We start from the raw sequence: 15,653 nt of genomic DNA, 5'->3' as shown, positions 1-15,653 counted from the left end.
CCATACTTACTGGACTTATAAGCAGCATTCCTGGTTGATTTCAAAGCATCATCAAATGTATTTATAATCATCTTTACTGCTCTGTCCCATTTGGCTGCATCAACCATTAACTCATGTTCTGAAATTAAACAACACAGTTTCACTTTTATGTTTTTTTCTTTTTTTAATAATCAAGTTTTCTTGGAATTTTTCTGTTCAATTTTTTTTATTTCAGTGATCATACCTTTAACTTGAAGAAATAAGTCTCAGAGAACAATGTAATCACAACTACACAAAATACACAAAAACAAAAACATAACTTTTATGCCATTTGGTCTTCTTTGGAAAGTTTGTCTCATTGGCAATCATACCAAATATTTTTTTTTATATACTGAAATTGTAGAAATTATTGTGTGCATTTATTTTTGCGAATCCTTGTCCATTGGCAAAAACTCCAAATATTATGATGCAATTGCAAAACTTATATAAAGGAAACACACTTCTGAAATTATGAACGTGAGTTTTTATTATTGCGAAACTGATATTGTTGATTTTTTCACATTTATAAAAACATCAAATAACTTTCTTAATTTACAGTATATAATCATATTCTTAAAATATTTCTACAATATTTTTTTCTGTAATATATATGCTATCATGGTTGTTCCTAAAAAGATCAATACTGGAGTTTAGAGATAGTGGGCGTTTCAACATGGAGATTAAAAAAGGCATATTCAAGATATTGTTTTAGTTATCTGCCTAGGCTTTCTAAAATAGAATTAAGCAAAAGAAAAAAATTGATTAAATTTCAAACTATAGATATCCTTTCACTTTTCTGTTTTGACCCCCTTAACCTTCATTTATGCAGACAATGTGTGTGTTGTCATGAAATAGAAGTTCCTTCATATTACTAGTTTCAAATCGAAGAAATATTCTGCAATATTTTTTTCCACTGGAACAAATATTACAGAATTTGTACCTTATGGAATAAAGAGTATAGAATATTTGTTCCAACAGGAACATATATTATGGCATTGTTCAGAGCAAAGTTTCCAGTGGAACTTCTGTTAGGCGGAAAAAATATATGTTGGCAGTGTATCCCAGCCCTAACTTTGAGGCAATCACCTGACTGGTGTGTTTAAAATGAGATTAGACATGATCAAACTATCTCAAAAATTCTGTATTATAAAATATAACAAGATGACCATCAATGTAGAACACAGATTAACATAGAACCCTATGTGAAAGACAAAGAAATAACTCAAAAAACATCTGGTGGGTCACAACCAACACATAAACTTGGTGATGATAACACTGTCAATATAAAAATAAGGAGATGTGGTATGATTGCCGACGAGACAACAAGCCACCGAAGTTCAAATGAAGTGGATGTAAGCAATTATAGGCAACCGTACAGCCTTCAACAATGAACATACTAACACAATTTTTTAACAATTACTATCCACACTGATCTGTGTTTTCACATGTATAATATAATATATAAAAATAAGGAGATGTGGTATAATTGCCAATGAGAGCACTATTCATCAGAGATCAATTGACGGTGATATTTATAGGTCACTTACAGCCTTGAACAATGATCAAAACCCATACTGTATGGTAAGCTATTCCTATGAATATATACTTTTACTGCAGTAAAAATTTATATACATAGATTATAATTTCGGTTTGACTTTTTTCTATATTTTTCCTCTATGGTTTTACTAATAGTTCATTTATAGCAAGGAGTCATTATTAAATTTAAGTGAATATGGAGAAAAATCATTGGTCAAGATGTCTGTTGATTTAAATACAATGTACTTCCAAATTTGTATAAAAGCTATTGGTTTATCATTAAACATCATTAAACATCTGATGTGTTCTTCATGTAGGTAAATTACAGTCACTCAAACTTACCATCATAAATGGTTATTTTTTCTTTTGCTTTTAGTTTCATTTTCTTTGCCTCAGTTTCATTCCTGAAAACAAAACACAAAAAGTATGTTAGGTTTTCAGCAAATGTCTGACTTAAAATAAACTTCCAGTACCCAGAAAGCTCTTTGGGTATGTACCAGCTGTCAAAGCAGCCAACAATATGGTAGAGGTATGACAAAACATATTAAACAGAAATTATAATTGATCAAATCATACATTCTACTAAATTCAAGGCAACATGCACCATGAAGAGTCAATTAGTAGAAAATCATTTCATTACATCTCAGCTTAAGACCTCATCTTAACTTCTGAAGGCCTTACTACACTAAACTACACAAAATTACCTGTCAAATTTCTTGTCATCTAGGCTTCCAGGAAGTGTTAAATTTCTAATATTTCTGACTGTTCCCTGACAACTATTATATATCAATGACAATACTTGAGCATGTTTCAGCAATATTTTATTGGCAGGTTGTAGTTATTTCTTACTGCAATACTTTTACTCCTTTAATAGAAGACTATACAGTTATTACTACTTCCGTCCCTACATACTGTCGATACCTATATTTTGGCATTGCACAAGGTCATGCTTTTCTCAGACTGTTAATGAAGTCTTTCTACTAAATCCATTAGATGTTAACTGATTGATTTTGTCTTGGATACATGATTTTTTTATTAGTTGTTATTGGCTTTGAACTAGCTTTTATAAACTGGTCATAGTCTCAGATCTGTACTTTGTGTCTTTTGTCCTTTTGTTAGTTGTTTTTTGTGCTTTGTATCTATCTGGCAAGTCTGTTACATAGTTTGACCTTTAGCTCCTGTAAATGCTTATTCTCTTATTATATTACCAGCTTCTTGCAAGACTCTATTACCAATTTGACCTTTGATTTTTGTTAATACCTACTATTTTATTATATTACCAGCTTCTTTAAGGACACTTTTACCTAGTTTGACCTTTGACTCCTGTTAATACTTACTATTTCATTATATTACTAGCTTCTTTAAAGGCAATTTTACCCAGTTTGACCTTTGACTCCTGTTAAAACTAACTATTTTATTATATTACCAGCTTATTGTAAGATCATGTTACCTTGTTTGATTTTTAACCCCTAATAATACATATTTTTTTATTACATTACAAACTCTGTTACCCTGCTTGACCTTTAACCCCAGTTAAAACTTACTCTTTTATTATATTACCAGCTTCTTTTAAGACCCGGTTACCTAGTTTTACCATCTTCTGACTGGCATCACCAAACTCTTTCAAAGATTTCCTACAAAACACATAAACAAGACCTATAATTCACTGAAGGTTTTTATTATGTTTATTATATGACATATTTTCATCAACTGTTTTTAATAAAAAGAAACAAAAGCTTTTATCAAGACTCTTTCATCGTATTAGTTACATGTTGGGTTGTTATATTTTCAGTGTGTTACATCACAATGTGTTCATACAAGATGTTCTATGAGCTATTGTACACTTATGATACTCCTTTTATAATTATTCTGTAAACAGTGATGGATGTGAAAACCCACATGAATCTTTAAACCAAATTTTAGGAAGCTCTTATATACCTATATGGAGTGATTTCCTTTCAAATGATAGGTCTTTTGAAGAAATTACCTAGACAATACAAGGCTTCAATGAAAAGTGCTTCAAGGCATACAATAATGACCTGTGCAAAGTTAATATTTATCCTGATTAAAATGCCAACTACAGTTTGTTTAAACATTTAATTAATTTGATTTTACAAATAGTAATATTGAAGTGGCTGTTAGAAACTTTCACTTGTCCTTGAACCTATGTGCCAAAGGGCATAGCAAGGATGTAGTAAGTAAGTAACTATAGGCACAGTACACCTTCAACAAAGAGCAAAACCCATAATGTATAGACAGCTATTAAAGTCCAGATATGACAAAATGGGAAACAAGAAAACCAACAGTCTGATTTATGACAAAACAAAGAAGAAAAACTAATATGACAGACTTTATGGTAGTTTTTAAGTAATTACTTTAATTACTTACATAACATCAGTCTTGGTAATATCAGTTGATTTGACAAATTTTTCAAATTCTTCATCCACACCTTTATCCAGTGCCTAAAATATATGGTAAAAGTTAACATTGTTTCTTGGTCAAGGTCATATGTGGATGTCTTGATAACCTATCCATAAAATATGACAAAACTACACATTGTCTAAAGGTCAAGGTCATATGTGGATGTCTTGATAACCTATCCATAAAATATGACAAAACTACACATTGTCTAAAGGTCAAGGTCATATGTGGATGTCTTGATAACCTATCCATAAAATATGACAAAACTACACATTGTCTATTGGCAGTCTTCATGCTCAACCACAGGCCCACCAGCCCAGGCCTGTAATCCCTACAGGCCAATAGAATGTAACTAAAGTTTTTCGTAAAATTCAGCTCAGGCCTGTAGATTCAAAAGTTTATCGTGAAGACTGTATTATTGGTCAATGTCATATGTGGATGTCTTGATAACCTATCCATAAAATATGACAAATTTACACATTGTCTATTGTCAATGTCATATGTGGATGTCTTGATTACCTGTTTCTAAAATATGGTAAAAATACACATTGTCTATTGATTTAAGTCATATGTCAACATCTTGATAACCTTTCCCTAAATTAGGGTAAAAATACACAATGCCTTTTGGTAAAGGTCATATGTAGATGTCTTAATAACCTATGTGGGTTTTTTTGTTGTTATGTTATTGTATCATTGATTTTTACCCCACTTCTCATTTTATTCACATTTGTTCAAAACATTTGGTGAGATTTTTAATGTCTTCATGTCAACAGTGTTTAAGTTCAAGATAATTTTTTTCTAATTATGCTTAATATAAAAGCTATTTTCTAGATAAAATTTTTGAGATTGAATCTGGTAGCTATGTATGAAATTTTACATAACAATTAATTGCCAGTTTGTTTGGTTGTTTTTTTTCTTTTTTCTTGAGGGGGTTCGGCTAGTGTGCATAAAAAGCTAAATATATGACCTAGATGTTGTAATGGTTTTCAAAATATGGCCATTTTAACATAATTCAGAAAAAAGATTTGAGGTTTTAAAATCTTTTTGACTTGACTTTTTGCCTAGCACAGACACACTGTTCTGGTCATAATAAAATACGCACCATGATTCTGACTTCGTGAAACCATTCATCGACATCCACTAAGAGTCCTTGTGTAATTTCGGAACCTTCTACCATCCCAGAGATCAGTTCATTGACCTCTTTCTGACGTTCAAGCTACAACATAACCAATTATAATTACTGTTATTGTAAATTCAACAAGTGAATCTGTGAGCTGCTGCTCACTAATGATACCCCCGCCTGATAAAAGTATAAGGTAAACAGGAAGTTGTTGAGTGATGAATCTGAAAACGCATCACCAGTATAGCTGACTCATATAAACCCTGAAACCAAATTTCAGAAATCCTTGTAATGTAGTTCCTGAGAAAAATGCGACGAAAAATATTCATCGGATGGACGGACTAATGGACGGATGGACAGACAGAGGCGGGGGTATAAAAATTCTTGCGATGTTTTAATCAATGCAGAAAATGGGAGAGTATCAGGTTTCAAATGATAAAGACATACATTCATATTTTCAGCATCAATCTTCATGCACAAAATTTAAAGACTTGCTTTCATAATTTCAGTAATGATTTTCATTCAAAAATTTTTGCAATCAGATTAATTAGTTCTCACATTTTTACCAGTAATCAGGGATTTGCAATAACTAATGCATGCAATTATTTCTCAATTAACAGTACCAATTTTCGTGAATTGTGTGATTAAAATTAAAACCATGAATTTAAATAGTCAGAAAAATACATATTTTTGTGTTACTTTGATAGAAGCAAATGATGAAACATCATGACATTGTGGACCCTTGAAATAGTTTTTTTTTTTTTCAACCACAAAATTTGTACCAAGGAACGTTCAGTGAATGAACAGTAGATTCATTTATTTTCTTGGCTATCCATTTTAGTTGATTTAAGAAATTTCGCATTTTCATGGATACTTGACTTCATGGTTATGACAAAATCTGCATACAAACTTATACAAACTTGTACTTCTTTTATGGATGTTCACTCCTCTTGTCATTTTTTGTCATTTTCTTGAAATTTTGTCAGATATTCGGAATCCTCTGGTTTTATCCATGTGGTGCCAATAAATATTTTGCCCGCTAACCCCTACTTTTCTTTTCATAATTTTATTACATATAGTTTAAAAAGCCATCTTTGAAAATCTCATAAAATCCTTGTTATTTTTTTATAGCTTTTGAAAGAAAAAAGGTACCAATGTTAAATGTATGAAAAATCTTGAGAAAATCTCGCCAAATTTTCATTGGCTTATATCTCGAAAACAAGTACCCTTGATTTTTTTCTGCTATTTTAGTTTCGTTATTTATATACAATCAATTTATAACAGTCATTTAAAAAGCTTGTTATTTTGAAACAGAGTAGCGAACATCCTTAACATTTAAATTGTTGTTTAACTAAACTAACAAATAAAATTGAGAATGGAAATGGGGAATGTGTTAAAGAGACAGCAACCCGACCATAGAGCAGCCACAAAAATTAGTATCCAACCACTAATGATAGCCTATAGTATTAGATTAATCACTATACTAATATAAAAATAAAGAGATGTGGTATGATTGCCAATGAGACAACTATCCACCAAAGTTCAAATGAAGTGGATGTACGCAATAATAGGCAACTGTACGGCCTTCAACTATAAAAATCCCGTTTTGGATACATTATCCCAAACTAAGAAGTTGAAAATAATTGGTAAACAAAAACCGATTATTTGCAGGAAACTTAACTGATAAAATCAAAAAATTATGCTGGGAGCTCTTTGGTTTTTTTATGGTTAGAGATAGAACTGAAAAATTAAGGGCATTATTTCATATTTTTCGAAAAGGGAAAAAATCCACACCATATACTGGTATACTTTTTTAAAATTTATATTTTTTGTTTTATATCAGTTGTATCACTTATATCAAAGGAAAAACTATGCAATATGAGAAGCATTTAAATTCCCCCAAAAATGCTGCTGAAAAAACATTTACTTAATGTTGACATCGTTTGAAATAATATATAGCCTTTATACATACCTGCCAACCTCTGAAACCTTCAAAGAGGGAGATCTCCCTCTCAGCTATGAGAGCTGAGGGGGAGATTTTGCGCGAATGACATTTTCAAGTGAAATATATGACGTGTTTATTTATTCATCTACGAAACACATATAAGAGTTAATAAATATATTGTTTCTTTAAATATGGTTATATCCTACAGAGGGTGTGTTGTTAGTTTCTTTCCTATTTCATCATCTTTGACATTTTAGTCCAATCAGGACAACTTTTCACCCCAGATACCTCTGTATGATTCAGAGTGTAATCATGTTGTCTCAGATGGTGTATTATGTGTATGGACTTATATATTTCACTAAATTTGGTTCAATACATTTCTTATAAATTTCAATATAAACATTGAATAGAAGTATAGATCTTTTAAGATATTTTTAAAATATAATTATTTTTTTTGTCTTAAGGCATACAAAATCTTTTAATTGCCATCCTTTTATGATTCTTTGTTTAATTTGTATTTAGTTTATATTGATTAATCAATTCACATTATTTTAAGAAGGGTAACTTAAAACAGGATTAAACAGGGGAAGTAACCCGAAATTTCTTTGAAGTTTCACACAAAGCTTGAAGCAAAAGTCGTTAATGATCGTTAATTAGTACTATGTTTGACACCTAAGCTGTCAAGTGAAGCCATTTAATTTCACATGGTCGGTGATTTACAGGTAAAAACAACCCTCATCAGTGACACAAAAACGTAATTATTGTTTGACTTGTCATTCAAGGTTGAAGATCGTTGAAATATCCAAAAGCGGGAGAATCTATACTCCCGCGCAGGAGGGTACCGGCAAGCGGGAGATTTCCAGAATTTCGCCATTTGAGCGGGAGTCTCCCGCTCAAAACGGGAGGGTTGGCAGGTATGCCTTTATAAAAAAATAACTCCACTTTTTCTTATTTTTATTATAATAGATAAGCATTGGATAAACAGTTGAATTTACCTCACGACTTTGTATATCTTCAACAATTGATGGAAACTTGGTTTCGTCTTTCTAAACGACAATAAAAAATTAAAATCATCAATCAACATTGGAAACTACATTTGACGTCATCAAGCACGTGTCACATGATAAGTACGTTTTTCTACAGAACTGTCTTTATAAAGGTTAACTGTCATCCTGATTGTGCCATGGAAACGAAAGTAAAAACTTGTTTGCCTAACTGTGATGTGACCACCATTGTTATTTTTACGAAAACTAATTATGGCGGCGTACTGTAGGTTACAATGTTCTTTCTAAAAGACAAAATGAAAACATCAAATAAACAGAAGAAACTTAACATAATTTGAAAGCACAAGATTCAAACATATCATTATCAATTGATAGGTTTACTCACACAATATGAGCAAGAGTTACTTCTCTTTTGTTGCCATGTCGGAGGTCAATGTGCTCAAATTCCTTCATAAATCAACCAAATTCAACTTTGTTATACTGGCTGCTGAAAAAGTTTTTTCTGAAGAATTTCTATTTCTTTTAGCCTTGCTTAATTCATCACTACAATTTAGTGAGGATCTTTTTTCAAAATTGTGTGTATTCCATGTTTCAATTTGGTTAATCAAATAATAAAATCAACTGTTTACCCTCCAAAATGGTGGCCAAGGGAAATAACTCAAACTTAAATTACGTCATTTGAAACCTATCTAATGTTGGAAGCTTTTAGATATATTCTTCCTTGCATTTTACTAATTCCTAGAACCAAAAAACAATCTTTTCATCTTTCTTCTATATGTTATGCTTTCAGATGAGCTATTAAAAATGCATGCTGAAATGCTTTTGTTTTTAAGGAGTAAAGATAACACTCAATCAATAGAAAACAATTATCTGATAAGATTTGTTTTGTAAAACCCCAGGACCAATAAAAATAACACTAACTTATTAGGTCTACACCAAAGACTAAATTAATATAAAAATACCTAGAATTGAAAGCCATCCAGGCCCATTTTTAGCTAAATACAATGAAGAAATTCAGCTTTGAAAATTCAATTATCTCATATCAATTATTAATTACTATGAGAAAAATCATTCTAGGTGAACAAAAAATCAAGTAAATTAAACAATGTACCTTATCATCATTATCTTCAAACATGAAATCCACATTCTTCAAAGCCTACAAAGATAAATATAAATATAATGTTTTCTAAAATACTGTTGAATTGAGGTAAATATTTACTCAAACCAAGTAATATATATCACAGGAACTTTCCTAGTGGTTTATTTCAAGGTAAGAATTAGAACTCACAAACTTGCAATATACACCTTATCTGCATTTGGAAATCAGGGACACATGACCCCAAGAATTTGCAACACTTAAACTATTGATGTCATACAACAATGAATCAATTTCCTTTCATGATGTCAGACGTTTTCTATTGCAGCCTCAAAATTTTACAGGAATATCTTTGATTTCAAGTAATGATGAACAAACAGCAATTAGGTGTATAAGAATAAATGGGGAATGTGTCCATGGGACACAGATGATGCCCCTGCTTGCATATAATGTTATAAAATAACATAACTCAAGAACGGTAAAAGTGACGCTACCCAAATTCGTACTTGATCCAAGTTTTGTGGTAATAAGCATTGTGTATAAGTTTCATAACATTTGGTTGAAGCAAACTTAAGTTAGAGAATGGAAACAAAATTTTAACTGGGAAGATAATATTATTAGATCAAGACTTCATTCTTTAACCATTAGTTTTAAACATGGGGATTTTGAATGTCGATCATTCAATGAAAAAAAAAATCTTTTTAATTAAATATATCAAATTAGCAGCTTTTATTACGGTACTTTAATTTGCTAACATTAAATCATGCAATTTACTCTAATATTGGTGACTGTACTTCAACATAGATTTCATACAGAATTCATGTGCCACAGGTGGAGAAGGAATATGATACTTCCACAATAGATCCTATATTTGTGATTTACCTAACCCTTTCACTGCAAAATTTTAACAATGAACACCATATGCATGCATGTCCTCTTCAAACTGCATTTTCTGACATCATATTTGTCATATTTGTCATTAGTCGTTATACATTTTTTTGTTTGAACTTTAAGGATCTTAGAATATATATTATAATTACTATTCATGTAGTCAAAGTTTGAAATTGTTCATTAATTTATTAGGAAAATTTTCTTTTTCATATTCAAACAATGGACACATATGTCCCTGTTGGGCAGGGTCAAAAGGTTTAAGTAAAACTTTGCATATATTTATTATATTTCATTCTTTCGTTTCTACTTTGCATTGTACTATCAAATTACACTGTCACAGTCAAAACATCACTGTGTCAATAATTAATAGCAGAAAATTTCAATACTTGAATGTTTCATATTTGCAGGTTTGTAAGGGTGTTAATTAAAGCATTGACTTAAGCTCATTTAGTAAGAATATAAACTGAATTCTTATGAGCGTTGTAATTTAGACTTGAGTTTTAGTATATTGAAGGACCTTTTGTATGATTTTAAAAATATACTTTAAATTGTTAAATATTTGAATTAGCTCTCGCCGCAATATAGCCTTTTAGCGCTCATGCGGCGTAAAGCAAACACCAATCAATCAATCATGAATTCTTATGTTACTACCTAGTGTGAAACCTTACTTATAGATTATTTTTGTTTTTGAAAACACAAGCGGGAAGTGAGATGAAGCCGAAAAACTTTCTCCAGTTCGAAAGACCATAGATAATCTAGTTTTCATTGCTACTATGTTCCAAGGCAACATTAATAATGCTAGCTTGAGGCCATCTTATACTCACTCTAATGGACTCATGACTGTACATTGAATATTTACTCTAGCACTACACTCTTTTGACATTTCATATTTTCTATATAAGTAATGAAATGAATTATCGAACCATGCTTTAAAATTATGGTTACCTACAGAAATATTAAACTTAGTCATTTTTCAAACTCTGACAAGGGCATATTTAGCCATACCATTAATCATTATATCTTTCAAACAGTTTTTTTTACAACATGCTATAATATTTTAGTCAAAATCAGGTGAATATTTGTCAATTGCTTATAAATAAACAAATTTGCTGAAACATGGATATTTTATGAGTAGATTTAAAGTTTTAATCAAAAATCAATAATTAATAAAAATAAATGTATAGGCTTAAAAAGAAGGGAAATAACTCTGAATGACAAATCCAAATTGTATTTTAGGCAGACTTCTAATCATTTTTCCTAAATATTATACTAAACGCTTCCTGTATAAAAATCAAAGCCATTTTTAATGTTTAATGTTTCCCTTATAATTTCATAACTCCTCAAGCTGCTGTCAAGGATTAGATTATTTCACAGAGATGGAATGACAAGAACTGCATCACCATCATCTTCTTTGCGGGGATGGACAGGAGGTCCCTGATTCCTTATTCCCTATCCCCCACTCCCACTTCCTTCCCCTCTACTAACAACTCCCTCCACTCTACTCCAACTTCCCACCCCTTACGCCCAGAAGAATATTTGGTCAAAAATAATATTTAAAAAATTAAATATTTATACTCTCGACTCCTGCTTCCCAAGGTTCCTGCTTCCCTCCATGTGATTCCTTCTCCCTGCCCCTCATTTCCATGTTCCCTTGCCCCTGTCCACCCCCTCTTTAGTATCCTGGTGTTATTGGTTCTTGATAACATAATAAACTATATATAGTTTATTATACAGCACTTTAATATGAAAATTATACCTCCTTTAGCAGTCAGTTCCTGTCCTGAGATTTTATCCAGACCCTCCTATATTTTTTTATTTACTTGAGTAAAATTCTTCATTTATTTATAATATTTTGTTCTTTCTTTTCAACTTTACTATCAATTAACAATGTCACAGGCAAAACATATCAGTGAATCAACAGTTATAGTAGGAAATTTTAATACTTCAATGTTTCATATTGCAGTTTGGAATGATCAATGTTGAAGCATTGACTGCATATTTTGTAAAAAGACCAACTGAGTTATTATCTTAACTAGCTTAGAACCTTACTTATCGATTATGTTTGGTTTTGAAAGCATAGATGGAGGTTCTTGGCTAAAATCTCAATGAAAGGAGTAAAATTGCCCTGAGATGAAATGTATCCAAAAAATTTCCTCTAGTTTGAAAGACCATAGATAAAATTGAGAATGGAAACAGGAATGTGTCAAAGAGACAACAACACGGCCAAAGAGCAGAAAACAGCCCAAGGCCACCAATGGGTCGTCGACACAGCGAGAAAAACCAGAGGAGGGCTTCAGCTGGCCTCTTAACAAAAATGTGTACAAGTTCAGCAAAAATGGACGTCACACTAAACTCGGAAACATATAAATGAATCAAAATAACCTGTTTATTGACAACATCACATTATCATTCTAATGGACTAAGACAAGTAGACTGAGACAGAAATTAATAACACAGAAAGATTAGAAGAAAATATTAAGAAAGGGGCAATGAAATTTTAATATCACACTGGTTGCAGTGAAATATTATGATTTCCCAGTGAAATAAAAACTGTTAATTCACATGTGAAATTTTCCAATATTTTCACTTCTCTGACATCATTTATATACAACAACAAAAAATGTCAATGACATAGCATCAAAATGAATTGATAATGTATCTAAAACATTTAATTATAATATGATCCCTTTTTTAGCAGTCAAGTCCTGTCTTGAGATTTTATCCCTTTGTCTTACAGTTTGACAGTTATGCAAACAGCTAAAAAAAAGAAAGTCCACACAATCAACCTTTTATAATGCTCCCCAAATGACATAATCGATGGAATGAAGACATCATACCTAATAATATTACTTCTCTAGATACTTTAAAATGTATGGTCCCATCCATGATTAATTTGAAAATTGAACTAGAAAAAGAACCCAATTAAACATTGTTAAACGTTCATTTTTCACAAAAATCTATGTTATTTAAACGCCCTCCTTAGGATAGTTGTCTGTCCTTCAGATTGTCCATCCCACCAGGATAAAGTTTTCATTTAAGGTAGGTGTAGTCTATATTTAAGGTAGTTTGCCATGAAAATTTGGTTACATAAATTTGTAACTTAATATAAAAATATTGAAATATGGTATGATTGCCAAGGAGACAATTATCATCCAGAGTCCAGAAACCAAAGGTTGTAAAGAGGAGAAAAACAACTATAGGGCACTATACAGAGTTCAACTATGAGCAAGAACCATACTGTATTGTAAGCTAATATTTGAAACAATTCAATAGAGAAGACCTTCAGTGAACTGCCTTTTATTAACAAAACAATATTTGAACATGATGAAAAACATGTTCTTTTGTGATGGAACTTTTTAAAGTATATCCCAAATTAGGGTTTTGAGCCGGATTTTTTACTGAACATGGAAATGTAATGCTAAGTGAGCGGGCATGGTGTCCTATAGACCTTAATTCTTGTTTTATATCATTTAAACTTGTTTTTTACATGTTTATTTCAACTTCAGAACTTTGTTGAGAAATTCTTTACCTTTTTTCATCTCATATCATACAGCCTTAACTTTATTCATACTCATTATATTTTACTGAATATAACATGTTTTATTTCGAACTTATTTCTGATTCTTATGAATACAGAAGACTTTTTAAAACAAAAATAGTATGAAAGCTTTAAAATAGTTTGGACCTTTTTATGGCAATTCAAATATTTCTACCTCTCACCGAGGGCTTCCAAAACGGTCGTATTTTCCAGACTTTTCCAGAAATTATACAAATGACTTGTTGTGCCGATGCTGAAACGGACATTTTAACATAGTTCAGAAAAAATAAATTGTTTCGCCAAGCGCAGCTGGATACGCCCGTAGAGGTCCAACCCTGAACAGTTGGGGCAAAAATGGACACAATATTCGCGCTTGATACAGGTCTGAATTTGGATTGCAATTCAATATTTGACACATTAGAGGTTTCTGACACAGAATAACTGTAGTCAAAGAACTTAGAATTGGTTATATGATTTGAATAAAATTTGAATTTATATTAAATTTTTTGCTTTTGTGCAATACACTATGCTGTTGCGAATTGACCTCCCCCCCCCCTTTAAAAAAAAAAAATTCTTTCCCTCAGTCATGGTCATAATTTCAATTCAAATTTCCAATGGAGTTTGCAACCATAATTACCCATTTAAATACATCGTAAAAGTCTTAAAATAGAAAATGACATACATAATCAAAGCTAAAAGTAATCTACCTTAATCAGCATTTTTAAAATTATTAAAATAGTAACTTCTAAAAATGAATTGACAGCTAATCACCTCAAAACAATACAAAAATTCTTTATACATAATTTAAAAGCAGTGTAAGGGAGGTAATTCAAAGTTGTATTTGAATTACCTCCCTTACACTGTAATTTGTCCATTAACCAGGACACCCTTGTTTTTTCTCACTTTTTTGCCCCTAATTCCTAAACGGTTTGAACCATAACCCCCCAAAGCCAATCCTAACCATCCCTTTGTGGTATCGAAACTTGTGGTATAATTTCAGAGAGATCCATACACTGTTCCACAAGTTATTGTCATGAAACTAGAAAAATGCTTATTTGGGCCCCTTTTTGTCCCCCAATTGCTAAACTGCTGGGACCATAACCCCCAATATCAATCCCAACCTTCCTTTTGTGGTTATAAACCTTATGTTAAAATTTCATAGATTTCTGTTTATTAATACTAAAGTAATTGTCTGGAAACCAAAGGTCTTCGGACGACGACGATGACGACAACATGATACCAATATACAACTGCAAAATTTTTTGCGGTCGTATAAAAATTGAAGTTTCTGCGATCTTTTTGACCTGACCTTTTGCCTTAAACAGCCACACATTTCCGGTCATATAAGTGACATGATGAATAACTACTAGCAAAACAAACCCTACTTTAAAATCAAGGTTAATTAGTTCTCTGACAGCTGAAATTTACCTGTTCAGGCGACAGGTAAACTATTTTGTACCGGACATTGATCGGTTTATTGAAAGTTATTTTCTTAAATTTCAGCAGTTTGCATCTAATTAGTTTAGTCAACAAAATTTAGATTATCAGAAAACGTAAATAAATATGATTTGATGAAAATTTAAAAAGGTAGTAATAAAAGGTTTTAAGTGAAAAATCGTCAGAACCACGTTATTTGAACTAGTGCACTAGTGAGATTTAATTATGCATCCGAATTTTCAAAAAGGCTAAAAATATCATTGATACCTTTATCTAAAGTTCATTTCAAGTATTTTCCTGAAGAAATAACGCAGAAAGAGCTACTTAAATTCAATCGTGCTTTGTAAACGTACACGGATTTTACGTATCTGTCTCTGGTCCGTGTTTTACCATTGTCAAGTCAACATCCGGTATTAGGATTATGCACTTTTTAAAAACGAAAGTGAAGTTATTGACAGCGTATTTTTGCACAAATAAAGAGTCTAAGGCAGATTTAAGTACGCTGATGTGCACACTTCGAATGGTGCACTGTCATTTTAACAGTTAACGGCAGAACATCGAATTTATATAAAAAATCAAGTTAAATGTCGTTTTTGTGTCAATCATAATTTATATGATGCCCAACTGATTACTATGATTGCCTTTTA

General features: G+C 31.4%; 1 protein-coding gene across 2 annotated transcripts in view; it reads right to left on the bottom strand.

The window, feature by feature from the left end:
- The window catches only part of LOC127717875 (synaptonemal complex protein 1-like), a 106,518-nt gene that overhangs the window by 66,703 nt on the left and 24,162 nt on the right, over nucleotides 1-15,653 (bottom strand). For both annotated transcript variants that reach the window (XM_052223736.1, XM_052223737.1), the window contains 7 exons: nucleotides 9,156-9,200; nucleotides 8,036-8,086; nucleotides 5,078-5,191; nucleotides 3,943-4,016; nucleotides 3,099-3,188; nucleotides 1,897-1,958; nucleotides 11-118 (listed from right to left, as the gene is read on the bottom strand). In XM_052223736.1, coding sequence (XP_052079696.1) covers nucleotides 11-118; nucleotides 1,897-1,958; nucleotides 3,099-3,188; nucleotides 3,943-4,016; nucleotides 5,078-5,191; nucleotides 8,036-8,086; nucleotides 9,156-9,200 — 544 coding nt within the window. The remainder of the gene's footprint in view (nucleotides 1-10; nucleotides 119-1,896; nucleotides 1,959-3,098; nucleotides 3,189-3,942; nucleotides 4,017-5,077; nucleotides 5,192-8,035; nucleotides 8,087-9,155; nucleotides 9,201-15,653) is intronic.

The sequence above is a fragment of the Mytilus californianus genome, unplaced genomic scaffold, assembly GCF_021869535.1.
Source record: "Mytilus californianus isolate M0D057914Y unplaced genomic scaffold, xbMytCali1.0.p SCAF_10, whole genome shotgun sequence".
Lineage (NCBI taxonomy): Eukaryota > Metazoa > Mollusca > Bivalvia > Mytilida > Mytilidae > Mytilus > Mytilus californianus.
The sequence above is the reverse complement of the archived record's forward strand: the minus strand, read 5'-3'. Positions and strand labels throughout refer to the sequence as shown.